The following is a 16,145-nucleotide window of genomic DNA, read 5'->3' as shown; positions in this document are numbered from 1 at the left end:
GGTTGCCTCCTTCCCTAGAGAGCCCTTTCAGCTTGGACACACGCTCTCACACAGCGACGAAGACATGACATTACAAAAAAAAAAAAAAAAAAAAAAAAAATTTTGTTAAAAAAAAAAAAAAAAAAACAGTTTCGGCGAGGCTATAAAAGGATCAATGAATAATTTAACCCCTAACATCATATTTTCCCCCCGTTAGTAATGTATACACAAACAGCAGTGTTTGGTGTGGTGGGGGGAAGGTGCCGTTGGAAGTATTGCCACTTTCATTTCGTGGATGCCCTGTGCGCTGAGAGGTGGCTATTTCGACACTGTAATGTGATGTGTGGGTGTGYTATCAGAGCTGTAGGTATGACAGACACACAGCCCTAGAGCGGACTTCCTGGAATTGCATTTTGTTGGCCGTCTCCAATATGAGACCTGTCACCTTGTTCCCTCYAGGCCATGCAAACCGTGATTGAGGCATTTCGGTGAGGTGTCACTATCAAGGGTGCACACTTGGTTGTTTCTTGTGTGTTTTTATCTGCTTGTGTGCAGTGGGTAATAGGCTGCAGCTCATGCTGAAGAAGAGTTTTACACATTTTCAATCACCCTCTCTTTTTTCTGTCATTCTTCTGTCCCTTTTTTTCAATTTTATCCAGCTTTAATTTTCTTGTCATTGCATAGCTCTACCTTCCATTTGGCCTCACTTCTCCCTTTTACTCRTCTTTTCACCTATTCTAACCTTGCATGCCCCCCTGCTCTTGTTCTCTGTCAACACTGTCATAACTTCGCGTGCCCTTCTGTGTATTACAGACCTCTCACCAGTAGTCCTCCTTATGGCACTTTTCTCTTTTTAAATTCAATCAGGCTTCAATTGATCTCCCGGAACCATTTCAATTTACTAGCTGGATGCCACAGGATGGAAAGTCCTGCACTAACATAAAGCTCTTAAAGGAGTCGAAGGCTAACAGGGAGAGATGGGGAAAGGTGTGAAGAAGTGGGAGGGGGTTGTATTGAAATAGTGCCACAGAGAGATAACAGCAAAGTAGAAGTAAAAATAGAAAGAGGCAAGGGAATTACAGGAGAGGGGGTAAGCGAGAAAGATGAGGGAAAGGGGGCAGTCTGAAGCGTTGGGGGGGTGAAGGAACCATGAAGGGTGGGAGATGGAGAGTAGAGGATAGAGGCATATAGTAAGACGATAAGGTGATAAATTTAAAATGTGCTTTTTTTAATCAGAGGGGAAATGTAATCTGAAATGGCTCACCATAGCTGCAAGTTGATAGAATTCATCGACCTTTAGATGTCTGTGATTGAGTATGCTATGTTAGTACTGTATATAGTTCTGGCGTGAAATGGCTGGGAAGTACACATTTTTCTGTTATTGCAAAAACTCTTTAAATACATTTCAGCAGAATGGAATTTTTTCACTTGTGACCACGGTGTCCTTAAGAAAATATTAAGACTGTTGCCATTTCCTTTCGGCAATCATTTTGACCTCAACTCACCTACTTTCTTAAGGGCAACTTAACATTCACTTTTTCCCTTTGGACCAAAATTGACTCATGTCAATCTTTGCTGCCAGGCCTTTTTGTGTGTTGTGTGCAGGTTAAGTGTTTTTCTCAGTAGTTTTTAGGCGTAGTGAAAAGTGCTCTAACACTTAGCTCTCCCAGGAATAGTTGCCATTTCAGGCTTGCTGAGTCATTCRCTGAACCATGAGTGTCCTTCCGTGGCTTAGAGGTTTACACCATTACCATCAGCTTTGCTTAGAATAGATTAGAATGTGTGTACATTTATGTTAGCCTTAGCAGAGGTGGGAAAAGAGGTACCATTTGTTGTTTTTCTTATTATTTAAAATGTAAGATTTGCAGTAATGATTTTTATCTTGAACCTATAAATCAATTCTTCACTTGCTTACATAAAGTTGCCATCATTTTTATTTTTCATGAACTCAGCACTGACACACAATTTGAAATATTTTCTTTTTGACAACTCTCAGGTTCTGGTGTCAAGACTTGGGAATCATGTTTTAATTAGGTACAAGGCGCTCACTTCTTTTTTGTGCTTTGACCTGAATTTTTAATTTTTAATTTTATTTATTTATTTATTTATTTATTTTTGGCTGAGAACTTACTCTAACAAAAAAAAAAAGATAAATGCATTAGATAAAACTGCACTTTCTCAGCTGCAATTGCTTTGGTATTTTTGTGGATATGTATTTTTTATTTTTCTCTGGTAATTTGCTTTATGTGTCAAACTTTTGTCCAAGTTGAAATTGTCATTCATTATGGCACCTTTGATAATCTTTTGAATTACTAATTGATAATTCTTGTTATGAACATTTGATAATGACTCATTCTGCTTGATCAGCTTTGTTTTTTATTTGCTGGAATATTTTAATAAAGGCGTCCTCTGTGGGAGGCCCATTACAGTTCTGCTTGTTAATCAGACTTGTTTTATAAGCAGGAGGTGAGCATTTAAAATACTTAAATTATGAGCAGAATGCAGTCTGACCTGATCAATTGTTGTCTGCACCTGGCTATTTGAAAACAGAATCATCTGTGTCTGAACTAAGCAATTGGAGGTTGTTATCAAGAAAACAAGCAATAGACAGGGCTGTGCACCCGTACAACCCAGCCATGAACAGAGCCATCACCTGCTTCTCTGGTTTTATTGACGCACATTGTACAGTGAGCACAAAAGCAGTAATTTAGGCCCAGTAGCCTCCCATTATGACATTCGGGCATCTTTGCCTCTCTGTGGACTTAATGGCTCAATGTAGCCCGTGAGAGCTGAACCCCTCCTCTCATGTCCCACAGCCGTTCTCTATTCAAATGATAGTAAATGAAGAACACAAAAATTGCAACTGTTAGCCTCCATTAAAAATGAATGGGGGATATGTTCTATTTTTTTCAAGGGAGTTTTACAGAAATGTTGCTATTAAATGGCAATAACAATGCATWATTCAAGTCAGGTGCAGATCTTAAATTATTGTGATTCTTTTTCACTTGGGGAGTCATTATTTGTGTGTGATTAATACCAAACAGCATAAAAATGGATAAGTCAGGAATAATCAGGAAGTAAGAAAATATAATCATTTTATTGTAGTGTTTAATTGTTTATGTAGATGATGTTTTCAATCATTAAAACTAATCTTTATTATGTGTAACAAGCTCTGTAGAGATGTGTCTGATTTTATTTATACACACATAGCACAAAAAGTAAAGAAATTCATGTTTGGTTGGTTATTTCTTTGTTGTAATACTTCATGGCAATAAATCTTATACTGTTGGAACCTGTTTATGTCCTCTTAGATGGTGCCGCATTTGTAAGGAAAACACATTAATGGGTTGAGCGTCAGAGTTGAAAATGTAGATTGCACCCATGAARAACTTGCCAAATAGGTTACTCTACTATTTACTTTTGTTTTGGATCTTCTGATATAGCATGTGAGCAACCAGTGGCAATAACATACCTCCACAGTCTGGGACCAAACTCTGTTCTCCAAGATGAGAATGCTTGCCCCCAGAGAGTGGAGTCTATTAGAGAATAATTTAGGTGTGGATAGAATGGTCTGGCCTGCCTGCAGCTCTGACTTAAACCCAGATAAACACCTGTGGAATAAGCTTGGACATTTTGTTTTGATCCAAAGTGACCAATGCCACCATATTGATTGACTTAAAACAAATGCTGGTTGAAGAATTGGAAGTCATCCTGCAGCAGTGTGTGACCAAGCTGGTGAGCAGCATGAGGAGGAGGTGCCTGGCTATTGTGACTGTGAATGGTTCTTCCACCTACTGCTGAGGCCACTGCATGTGAAATAAATACATTAACGGCCATTACGTCCCGTTGCTTTAGACTTCCATCACAAAGTCCAGTAATCAGGAATATATGGAAAGGTTTTCATGGAAGCAACCCACATACTCAACTCTGCTTTAGAAATGAAAAGTCAACTGAAACTTAATCTTTTTTGAATGATAAGAGAGCACCAGTTGAAGTATCACATCCACGTTTTAAGGAATTGGTTAGGATTTAAGATATTACAGATATAACGTCAGTTTGTGTACCTTTGAATGCACCTCGACTACATTACCGTACCCTACAAAAGACTAATTGGGGACATAGTCTTCAATACAATTAAAAYGAGATAAAGAGATGGAGGGTGGGGAGCATGCTGTGGCAAGATGTAAGAGTAGGCCAATAGTGGCTGTAAGGTGGTGATTTGTCTTTGAGGCTCTGTGGTGTTGGTGTTGGCAGCGTCAGCTAAACAAGGCCATCTCATTTCCTGTTGTCTGCAGGAAGCGGCTGTCTGCTACTGCTGCTTCTGCTACTCAGAGCCCCCGGTCATCAATCTCCTCTTTTTAATTGGTCTGCACCACACTGCGACATGCCAACACACACACACACACACACACACACACACACACACACACACACACATTGACAACAGGAATGTGTGCAGAGATAAAAATGCCAATGCAAGCAATACACGTGAAGGAGCAGGCTCATGCGAAGTAAATACAGGATGTTTTCAGACCTTTCTGAAGTTTTTAGAGGTCCTTTTGTACTCATTTTAAAATAAATTTCAATTAGCCTTTTGTCACAGTGAGGTCCRTCCGGTGCTTCACCTTAACTATATAAAAACTAATTTTTTGAATGTATCATGTACCCAACTAAAACCACAGTGAGTGTAACAAACTATAGTATGATTTTAGTATAACAGAATATTGGTAGAGTTGAACATGTGTTTACATAATGTACTGTTTGCTTGTTAACCACCGAAGCCTCTTTAAATTAAAATTGAGCAGATCAGTTAATACACGCATTTTATCAACAATGAGTTTATACAGTTTTACAGGTTATGCCATAGTTTTTTTTATTCATACAAAAATACAAAAAAAATGAGAGCATCACAGAAAAAGTGGGGTTTAATGTCTTGCCCATGGACAATTTGTCTTGTCAAGCAGCAGTTTACCCACAACCTTCTAATTGGCMGAGCCACTCTTTTTCCTACACTCAGCTGCCCCAAGCTTTTCAACTTGTGAGTGTAGATCAAGTATCTTCTTACCAATTTCCTGACTTTTTAGGGAAGGCCTTTCACCATTAAGTCATTGATTTTATTCTATTTCTTCACTGCTTTTCCATTTTGAACAAAGAATGCCATCTACATCCTCCTCGTAGTGATTATGGAGTTATTTATGACCTATCAGAGGTACTCAACCCTTAACTCAGTTTGGCCTGAAGAACAACTAAAGCAGTTCATCCTTGCAAATTGAATCAAAGGCAACTGGACTTCTTTAGGATGGTTTACTGCTCATCCGTGGAGCCTAAGTCCAGCTGCATTTGATTAAATTTGTTAGGATTACCATGTTCTGGATGAATTAGACTTAACACCAGCATAAACCAGTCTGGTTCATTAGTCATAGGCAAGTCAGTAATTTATTAATCAAGTGTAAGAATTAACCCATATGATTGTCAAAAGATTTTAAATCCAAGAACTTTGAAAGTTTTTCTAATGCAAAAATGGTTTGACAGATGCAAGTTGTTGACAAAACTATTTAGGTATTCCTATAAGATCTACAGAAAATTTAAGCTTGTGTCTGTTGATATGTAATTACATGCAAGAACAAGTTTTTAAAGGCATAATGTGTATCACACAAGTGTTATTTCTGCTCTTGCTCTCTACTTCTAAGCAGAAATGTCTTTGGTTTCCTGATGTGTTACAAAAAAACTCCATTATAGGCACTTGGCTCCACAGCCTTTTGTCTGTCAGCAAAAGCCATAACAGAGCATCGAAAACATAAAAAAAGACTCCTTGGAGCATTGATTTAAGCTTAGGACTATTTCATAAAGCATATAACTTTACAGCAACATTCAGTGACCATGGGATCTGCCCCTCAAATGGGTGTTTTTGTTTTTGCTGTGATAACATTTGACTGAGACATTACTGTATATCAGTACAATTCAGGCTAGAAGTGGCACATCCCAAGCTTGATTCCCTCCATCTTCTTGGTTACCAGAGTTACAATTTTTTTAAAGGGGTTTTATATCAAAGGTCATAACAAATGCAGAACTTTTTTCAAGCTGGTTSTAACTATTATTGAGAATTTTTCAGTAAGATGGGAAGACTTAAAAAGTATTAATTGTCAGAATTTTGCAAAGTTTTTACAAACTAAACTYCTTAATGTACTCTAAAATGTATGAATACATTTTCATTTTGTGATGGGGTCAAGAATGTGAAACAATCAACACTAATAGATTGTATCATAATGATAGTTATTTTCTTCTGTCATCCATTATGGTCTACATGAAGGCTGCGTGAAAAAGGGTCACATGAATGTAGACTTCTCTTTTAAATTGCATTAATCTTGCTGTTCGAAGTAAAGCTTCTGATTAGGAAGCCCATTTAGACCTGCAGCTGTAAACATGCAGACRCACTCATTCACCTAATTTCCATAATACATTTGCATATCGTTGTGTTCCTTCTTTTYYTTTTTTTYYCTTGCACAAACGCATGCTTATGGCTCCACACCTACTCCTGCACGCGCATATATACCACCTCGCTTACTTCAAACACATACATTACAAGAACACCAGAAGCCTTCAGTGTTAAAGAGGCTGCGTCTGGGGCCAGGAGCAGAGGATAACAGTAGGGATTCTGGCAGAGACGTGGGCGGTGTGTGGGAAGACCATATGCATTTCATCAGGGACTGATGAAAACACATAATCACGCTCTTAATCACACACACAGCATTGTCATATTAAAAAAAAGGGAGGAAGCTCCACCATTACAGCATTTCTTATTTTTTCTTTTTTGTCTCATGTRCACACCCATGCAGCAAATTCTGTACAAGTTGCGGATGCTGCACACCATTTGGAATCTTAATTCTTTCTCAAAACCTGCTTGTGATAAACAAAAATAAAGGTTTTCTATCAACTGGTCATGCCGCCAGAGCTGATRGAGAAAGCTGACGTACTGCCATCTTGTGGTGCTGGTAATGATTACGTGTTTCATATAATACTACGGTGCACAATAATGTATTTTAAGGCAGCATTGCTTAGGGACAAAAAGTAGTTAAAGATAATATCTGAAACAATCATACTGTCTGWATTTCATCCTCTCTTTTTTGGTTCAGTGATACTGTACAGCCACAGAAGCTTTGTGTGCCAGTTTATATTCTCAGGTGTCACTTCAATAATCTGTCACCGTTAAAGAAAAAATAAATAGTGTGTACTGGAGTGTGTAAAATTACCCCAGAATGATTATTGAATGTGCAATCCAATAACACTRAAAGCTGCATTTCTAGCATTTATTGACTAATCATTTGGAATGAAAGCTAATGTTTATTGTGCCACAAAACCCATAGAATCCCCAACTATTAAAACCTTTTACGATTTTCAAATATGCCTCAAGTGACTGGGTTGTGCAGCATGGGGAAATAATGTAAATAAGTGATTTCAGTTGTCTTAACCATGATGTATTGATGTGCTGTATTGACGTGTGAATCAGAAAGATTGGACATGTGATGCACGTATGCAGAGGCACACACACATCCGCACTCACACTCTCCTAGTTGGCTGAGGTGCAGCTTGCACTGTCCTTGGTGTGTGACAGAACAAGCTTTCCTCTGAGCGACGAAATCAGAATTCACCAGAGCTGATAGGTTCGTGCCTGAGGGGAATTGTGGGAGATTTAAAAAATGCTGAGTCCCTAATCGATCTCAGCACACTCTTATTCTGCTGTCTTTCTTGAATCGTTGTCTTTATCCTATTTCTCTTTCAACATCATTACACTGTGGCTGCAGATAGAGATAGATGATGAGATCCCTACACTTTCCATTTGAAGAAGCATTTGTTACCTTATAGTGGAAAATAAATTCAAAGCCGTTGTCAAGAAATATCTCATCCTTTTCTGTTCTCATTTATTTTAGCTGTCTGGATAAAGAAGATAAGTTTTGTTGGTAGAATCATAAAGCCACAGGTTACAGTGAGATGTTTTATCCATCTTATCTTTGTTAGTATAACTGCACTATGTCTGTCGGGATATTTTTTTTTCTTTTAAGTTACATACACGTAGGGCATGACATCTACAATTATCCTGCTCAGACCCAAGRCTCTGACATCTGTTTCCTAATGACAGATAATTGCATGCTGTCAAGGACATTCCTTAGTTGCAGCTAAGACACTGAGTTTGGAGTGTGACTGGTGCAGTGATGCTGAATCTGTATTCATTTTGTTTCTTAAAAAAAGCTTTTTGCTGATGTTTAATAAAATGTTTGGTTTGCATAAGGTATGATGTGAATTCAGGAGTTATTGCAGTATTTCAATAAATGAAGAATAATTTATTATTATATTTGGTAAACGATCTGTTAGTTTTTCTCTTAACTGTATCCAAGAACACACAAGACAGAGTAAATTACCACTGTCAGCAAGTCAAAGGGATGTAATTTAATAGACAAAGACAAAAAATCCTGCAAAATAACAAGCAGTTGTGTCTAAAAATTAGGGCTGGGCAATAAAACAATGATATTCATCATGATAGACACATGATCTGTATCAATAAAAAATATGTCCAATAAAATGTTGATAATTTCACAGCTGCTCCACAACTCACGGCTCAGCTAAGCAAGTTTTGCGGCATCAACTCACTAACTCTCACTCTTTGGTAAGTGTAAGGGTCACCTCGAGTCAAATTATCAAGGAACTATCTTGGACTCTCAGTCCTCTGATGGGCCTTCGAATGGACAAAAACTCAGTTCCACTTATGTAGAACTGTATTTAGGCCACCCCAGGCCACTTTCCTTCTAAATCAGATAAAAACAGAAGAATCTTCTTTTATTTGATTTAGTGTTCTCTTAACTGAAGGTATTACGCATTTTGATAATCAGAGAATGTTTATCAAAGTTACAGGAGAAGAGAGGACAGATCTCTTTTCTCCCTCAGTATGATTTCAGCTACGTATGGTTTTTCTGTGGAAAAAATTCTTATTTAACTAAAATAATCTTTATGGTTTAAGTTGATGAAATATCAATGTTTTACTTGTCTGAATCATATTTGCAAATGTTTTGAACTTGAAGCAATTCATTTTTCTTTCAGTAATGTTTTAAATAAGTGCTCATCAGATAATTAAAAAAGGTCATAAAATGTTTTGTTCTGAACCACACAGCAGCAGCAATAATCTTTGTTTTGTTTCCGGAGGGCACAGCGAGTTCTGAAACTAACACTTTCCATGATAATTTCTTTTTCTAATCTAACCTTCTGGAGGGCGGACCATAGATTCTCTAAGCTTTTAGGAACTAATAGTTTCCGCCCGTCTAGTGCAGAGAAAAGAAAGAGAGTGAGAAAAAGGTGACTGACCGCCGTCAGTCACTCTGACAGCTAGATTCTCTCCGGGGAATCAAAAGCTGAAAACTGTGTCAGGTTTGGCCCCTTCACGCCAATGGGGAAACCTCACAGTGTGGAAAACCACGCCTGGTTTATCCACCTTCAGAAACTCTCCAGACGGAAGTTTTATTTAAAACCTGGGTTCCAGTCGAGGCCTTGTCTTCTGGTTACTGCTGACGTGGACGCTAAATGAGTCAAAGAGCACAGAACGCTTCACCCTTAGTTAAGATAAAATATAGAAAAGCTAGCACCTTTCTTCAACCTTTTTCTTAACCTTGCCTTGCAAACTCCTAAGATAAACAGCCTCAAATGTCTGGTATTTMACATCTAAACTGATGTTTGTGTTTCTAATTAAGTGTGGTTAACAATTAAGAAGTTAAAAGCTCGTTATTGTTGGTCCCAAAACTTTTTATAGGAAATTAATTGTTCACAATCAGGTGTACTCTATAGTCAATTTTGTATGATTTGTAAAATAAATGATCGCATACTATGGTTCAAATCAGCATTCATTGACTGAGAGCTACTTTTTGTGTCCATTCATTCTTGCACTAAAGAAATGTTTATCCAAAATAAGAGATCCTTGCTAATTAATTTACTCTTATAACCTTGTTATAAGAAGTGTAAGCTGACCCTTACAGTAAGCTAGTGTAGGGGTCACCCCGAGGGGGAATAAACACAGGGTGTCCGCGGGTCCTTAAAAATCCTTAAAAAGTCTTAAATTCACATATCTAAAATTAAGGCCTTATAAAGTCTTAAATTGTTTTAAAGTTTGCAAGTTGGTCTTAAATTTGTTACTCAAAGGTCTTAAATTTTGTTGGGCAGAAGCGATTAAAGTTGCCTTTTAGAAGGATCGCAAATCATTAATCAGTATGACTACATGAGCTATAATCCTGCAAATATTCCCTTTGAATGAAATGTAATTTATTCTTTATAAAGGAACTTTATGTGCTATAATTTTTCAAATATATCAGAGCACCTCAATTCAAGACACTGATATTACATAAAACTAAACTACAGAAAAGTTGTAAAAAACCTCTCTTCCTTCAGACCTTTGCTGGATTGTGATGCTGCAGGTTAAAATGCATATTTATAGACACTTGGCTGGGTGATTTATTTTTGTATAAAAGCAAAACTGGAGATTAAAACACAAGTTTCATGCCATGAATGTATTTAGTAGATGTATTTTATGTTGGCTGTTTCCAAACAAATTCTGCACTTGTAAAATGCAGCTAATTTAACCAGAGAGCACTGAATATACTATAATTGAATTTACATTAAACATGTTTTATTGAGCAACACATTGCTTATATTTTTATTCTTAAATTTCATTCAAGTTGGTATTAAAAAGTTCTTAAAAAGTCTTAAATTTGACTTGCTAAAACCTGCAGATACCCTGAAACATTTCCACCTGTCTTTGATCCTGGTCTCAGAAGACCTCCCTCAAAAGAGACATTTTATTTTCTTTAATAAACAAAATAATAATGTTCTTTATATTTTTTTATTTATATTTTCTTTTAACTACAAGTTATCATTTTATAAATCAAAGTTACATAATGAAAGGAATGACAACCTATCCTCTTGCATTATAATTAAGAAAAAAGAAAAAACACAAAAAGAATATTGAACTGTTGAAGTTCTCAACAACCAGTTGAGTAACGTGCAGCAGCAGTTTCATGTTTTATCATTATGCCTCATAACGTTCAAAACTAAAGAACAACATGGAGTGAAAGGAGAAAATGAGTGCAACAGCTCAAGGGGAAATTGTAGATAAAAGAGGAAAGGTCATGTGATTGGCAGTATTAACCAGCCTTTTTTTTTCTCCTGGTCCTTTTTTTCAAATAGGTAAAACAAAAAACTAATCACTAATTATCAATATTCTCTAATATGAAATATTTATATCGTGATACATTTTTCAGCCATATCACTCAGACCTATTACAAATTATTTCTGTAATATCTTGTTTTTTTGTCAGCTCATAAATGACCTAAACAATTGCTAAAATGTTTTGCAGTGTTTTATTTCACGATACACCCACTGTTCAGTCTGTCACAGCAGTAMGGTGGCTTCTTGGTTTGACAGATTTTTCTCTTTACTGGACGCCATGGACTGCAGCTCCCTGTTGTCAAGCATCTGCTCTCTTTTAGTCTAATTGGACAGTTTGAGTATTTGAAAATCATAGACACTGCATTTATCACTGCTGTGATCAGCGGCAATGTTTATTACAGTCAGTTCATTAATTGGCACCACACAATCTCACTGTCTTGCTGTTCTTTTAGTCATCCCATTTTTTGCCCTCCACGCTGTTTTTAAGGTGTTTGGAAACGTGACGTTTGTGTATGTATGTGGATACACGTGAGGGTAGAAAATCAGATTATTTAGATGTATTAAGATTTCACACACAGTCCACACTGTAATCCTGCTGCTGTGTGTCCCTACAGCTTCTCCTTAGCAACATGGCCGACACCTCCTCTGCATCCAGCTGCCATATGGTTGACTGGTGTGTTTTGTTGTCACCTCACAATGAAAGCAACAAAACAAATGTTGCATTGGGTCCAATTACAGAAGCCTCAAAACTAGTTCATGGATTTTGGGGAAAGAAAAATTCAGTTCAGTTTGATTATATAGTGCCAAATGGTAAATGGTCTAAACTTATATAGCGCTTTATCAAGCCCCATGGGAACCCACCCATTCACACACTAATGGTGGTAAGCTACATTGTAGCCACTGACAGAGGTGGGGCTGCCATGCACTTGTGCCACCAGACCCTCTGACCACCTTCAGTAGGCAAGACAGGTGAAGTGTCTTGCCCAAGGACACAATGGCTGGAATGGGGGTCGAACCGGCGACCCTCGGGTTACAGGTTGACTCCCCCAAACACTACGTCACCCAAGATAGAACAAACGTTGTCTCAGGGCACTGTACAAAGAACAATCAAACCGAGGAAGCCAATAGATTGCATTGAATCACTACGTCTCAGTCTCCCATCCTGAGCAAGCACATTGGCGACAGTGGAAAGGAAAAACTCAATTTTAGTAGGAAGAAACCTCCAGCAGAACCAGGCTCACAATGGGTGCCTACCTGCCTTGACTGACTGGGTTTGAAAGGACAGAAAAGAGACACAGACAAACACAGAAAGACTGGTTCAGGGGTAATTTCCTCTGGAAAAGAGACAACAGACAAACCTATAGCGGTATGACTAAARCTGGCAGTATAGTCGCTCGGCAGCCTACCGGACGTTGCGCCATCACGTGGTTGTTCGGCATTCGTTTTCACACACACCATAGCTCCCTGATGAGACACCCCGCGCGAGCTCCTGGGAAACCCCTCCTGCTGCAGCATACGTCACTGCATGGGATTTCGTCCCACTACAGTCAACAATGTGGGAAAAAAAGTCAGAGACTCATCACTCGACATTTATCCACAAACTGGTCAAACACGATTTTGGCAGTTCGGATGCAGTATACTGGGATAATTCAAGAAGCTAACTATAACTATAGGATTTATCAAAAAGGAAAGTCTTCAGTCTATTCTTAAAATTAGACAGGGTGTCAGCCTCACAGACAGAAACTGGAAGTTGGTTYCACAAGAGAGGAGCTTGATAACTGAAAGCTCTGCCTCCATTCTACTTTTAGAAACTCTAGAAACCCCAAGTAAACCTGCAGTCTGAGAATGAACGGCTCTGTTTAAAAACAATAAGATATTTAATGTAAAATAGAGCTTGGTTGTTGAGAGCTTTGTGTGTTAGTAGTAAAATATTAAATTATATTCTGAATTTGACAGGGAGCCAGTGGAGAGAAGCTAAAACTGTAGATATGATACTGTATCTGCTTCCAGCTCTCACTAGAACCCTAGCAGCAGCTTTTTGGGTCATCGAATTTCGACTAGAAATAATAGCGCTGAATGATGTTATTCTTAACTTAATTGAAGGAGAATATCTACGTTTTTGTGTTATTTATTTAGTATGTTGTGTGACTTAGGCATGACCTGTTGTCTACACACTTATTCAGGTGAATCAACCTTGATGGATGTGCTCTGTATTTATAAAAAATATTTGTTTAACCTTTAAAAATTTCTAAAAGGTATTTTGTCTACCTAATGTTAAAAAATGACTTTTCTTGTTCTAGAGGTAGCTGTTTCTAAATTCGGGGATTGCAACCCCTGAATTGAGACATAGCTAAACTTTTACAACTATTATCTAAAAAGGGAATTCAGACAAGACCATTTGAAACTCTAATACTTAGATAAAATTCATGTTCTCCCACTGAACTTACTCTTTGAGCTAACAGGCTTTTTTAAGGCCAGTTTTTCCTGCCTAAACTTCATTGCATCACCCATAAGCTCAGTATACTGTAAAAGGGGGCCAACAGCTTTGTGCCAGAAGGTGCTTTGGAAAGACAAAGCCATTTTACTGCCCAGTCTGGTGTTACATTACTCAAGCATTATCACCCCTGTCTACAAAATCCATCTATGTTCACACAGTAACTCAGAGATCCATCATCTTGACATATGTATTGAAACAATGACAGTAATGACAGCGCACAATAACTCGCAGAACAACATGACACACATTTAAACTTCTTTTCTAAGATCAATTCCTGAAAATGAAGCTGTCAGCATTTCCTTTTCTTTAAAAGGACGTGTTTGAATTGTGGTGTTCTTATATTTATGCTGGTAAGCTCTGTAGCCGAGTTTCATTGTTTTGCAAGCTTGACGGTTTTAATGAGGCCACAGAAGAGTTTTTCCTACTTAGCTTTCTGTTGTGGTAGAGTTTCAGTGGGAATCAATGGAGGATTTAGAGTGGGTTTAAGTTCCTTGCTCACGCTGTCTCTCTCTTGACACACACACAAATGGTCTTCCTCTTCTGTTGCTGATTAATTGGKTACAGATGCTGAGTAGTGTTCTGTACTTTTTATATTTTTATGAACATGTTTATGCTAACTTGGCTTTATCAATCGATAAACCACCTGCAATGATCTATATTCCTGCAAAGACCATGTGTCCCTGTTTGGCCACATTTCAGCATCCATAGCACATCACTAAAGCAAAGAAACAGTYTTAGCAATAGAGTTCTCATGCTTTTAAAAATGGCCATGTCCAACCAAATGCCCCTCTAGAGTCATCTTTGTAGCTTCACTCCTCTATTAAGTTTATCTTCTGTCCTCATATTTTCTTTTCTCAAAGTTATTGTCACCTAAAACATTTTTCTTGTCTTAGTATAGGTCATACATTAAATGTCTCCCAGGTCAAAAAAAAAACCAATCTTTTTGTGAAGAGTTTGATTTATTTGCACATTTATATGGACTGAGCGCTTGAGAAAGTACTTACTCTTGCATGGCTTGCCCTGTGGTGTGTGTGAGACAAGGCCAGTGACCAGTGATTCACTGATAAATGATGTGCGTATGTGCCTCTACAAACCCATACATAACTGTCTGACCTTATCTGATACAGCCAGGCATTAGTTTTTCAGAAAAAATCCAGAAAACAAACTCATTGATTATTTTTTATTATACTTGAATATCTGAAATTATTCAACGACATGTAAAAAGCTAAATTTATCTTTCTTTTACAATTGTATGCATCACAACATACTGAAATTTGAGTTAGCTATCACAACCAATGTCTTGTCATAATGACTCTGAACAGCTCCACAGGACCGTTTTAGGTTAACTACCTTTTACTAAGACACATTCAGAGGCGTTTATAGCTTTCCAAAATATGCTCCCATGGCAGAACTTAACCCACCAATTGATGCTTGACCAGAAAGCTACTGTTTTTCTGGCCTCCTTCATCTTTCTTATTGCTGCCGTGACAGCTTTTCAAACACTTGAGCTGCAAATCGGCCACTTTTCACAAATATTCCTTTTACATAATTCTAAWGTTTGCCTGTCTTGACTGCTTCTTCCAGGTTCATTCAAGAGATAGAGATGAACATGGGGCCAGGTCAACAGTGCCAGCTTCGAGCTTTCCTCACCTACTACATTAATGACCTCTTCCTCAACCAGGTTAGTGAATAAACCAAATGATGTTTTTATAGAAACTGCAGAAAACCGTTTTAAATTGCAGCAACTGTTGGGATAATTATTACTGGCTGCAAATATCCAGAGAAAATCGGCAGTTTATTGTTTGGGTCTGCAGCTTGATTGCAAGTTGTTTGGAAAACAAAATGTCATGCTACTTTTCTAGTTAAAACCTTTCATTCTGAACCATCAGGTGCGAACAGAGATCAACAAGGAAATTGAGACAGTGAGTAAAACTTCTGACCCTTTGAAGATTCTTGCCAGTGCTGATACCATGAAGGTACTGGGCGTCCAGAGACCTCTGCTGCAGGTGAGAAGCATCTGATGTGTTAAAGCCTTAGTACTTAATTTAGTGAAAGTGTTCATTTTAGTTAAAACTTAACCTGGTCCTTTAGTTAGATACAATACTCTATATCAGCTTTCACTACCTTCACTATTTCATCTTACTACAAAGAACAAAATTTAGTTTTACACTCATGTATGCATACATAATTTTTGCGTTGCTTGGACAGTTGCCGGGGGTGGGGCTGGCTCTCCATCCTCCCTGGTGCTGCTTGGTCTCCTGAAGTGTGGCTCTTGATTCCTGTGGGTGGCCCCCTGGTCGGGGTGGCTGCCGGGTTCCAGGGGGTGGACGGCTGGGGGGGTGCATTTGGTCGTTGATGGTGTGGTGGGGTGGTCATGGGCGTGGCTTCTCTGCGGCGGGGGGCTGGCCGGGCGTCCTGGTGCAGCCCGGGCCGGGCCTTGGCTATCTGCTCCTCTCCACCTCAG

General features: G+C 38.3%; 1 protein-coding gene across 1 annotated transcript in view; it reads left to right on the top strand.

Moving 5' to 3' along the window:
- The window catches only part of exoc4 (exocyst complex component 4), a gene marked incomplete in the record, with an annotated part of 120,461 nt that overhangs the window by 62,932 nt on the left and 41,384 nt on the right, over positions 1 to 16,145 (top strand). The window contains 2 exon segments of the mRNA XM_014004799.1: positions 15,266 to 15,362; positions 15,571 to 15,687. Of these exon segments, the coding sequence (XP_013860253.1) occupies positions 15,266 to 15,362; positions 15,571 to 15,687 (214 nt within the window).

Source organism: Austrofundulus limnaeus, unplaced genomic scaffold (genome assembly GCF_001266775.1).
Source record: "Austrofundulus limnaeus strain Quisiro unplaced genomic scaffold, Austrofundulus_limnaeus-1.0 Scaffold26, whole genome shotgun sequence".
NCBI classification, from domain to species: Eukaryota; Metazoa; Chordata; class Actinopteri; order Cyprinodontiformes; family Rivulidae; genus Austrofundulus; species Austrofundulus limnaeus.
This window is presented reverse-complemented; position numbering and strand designations above follow the sequence as displayed.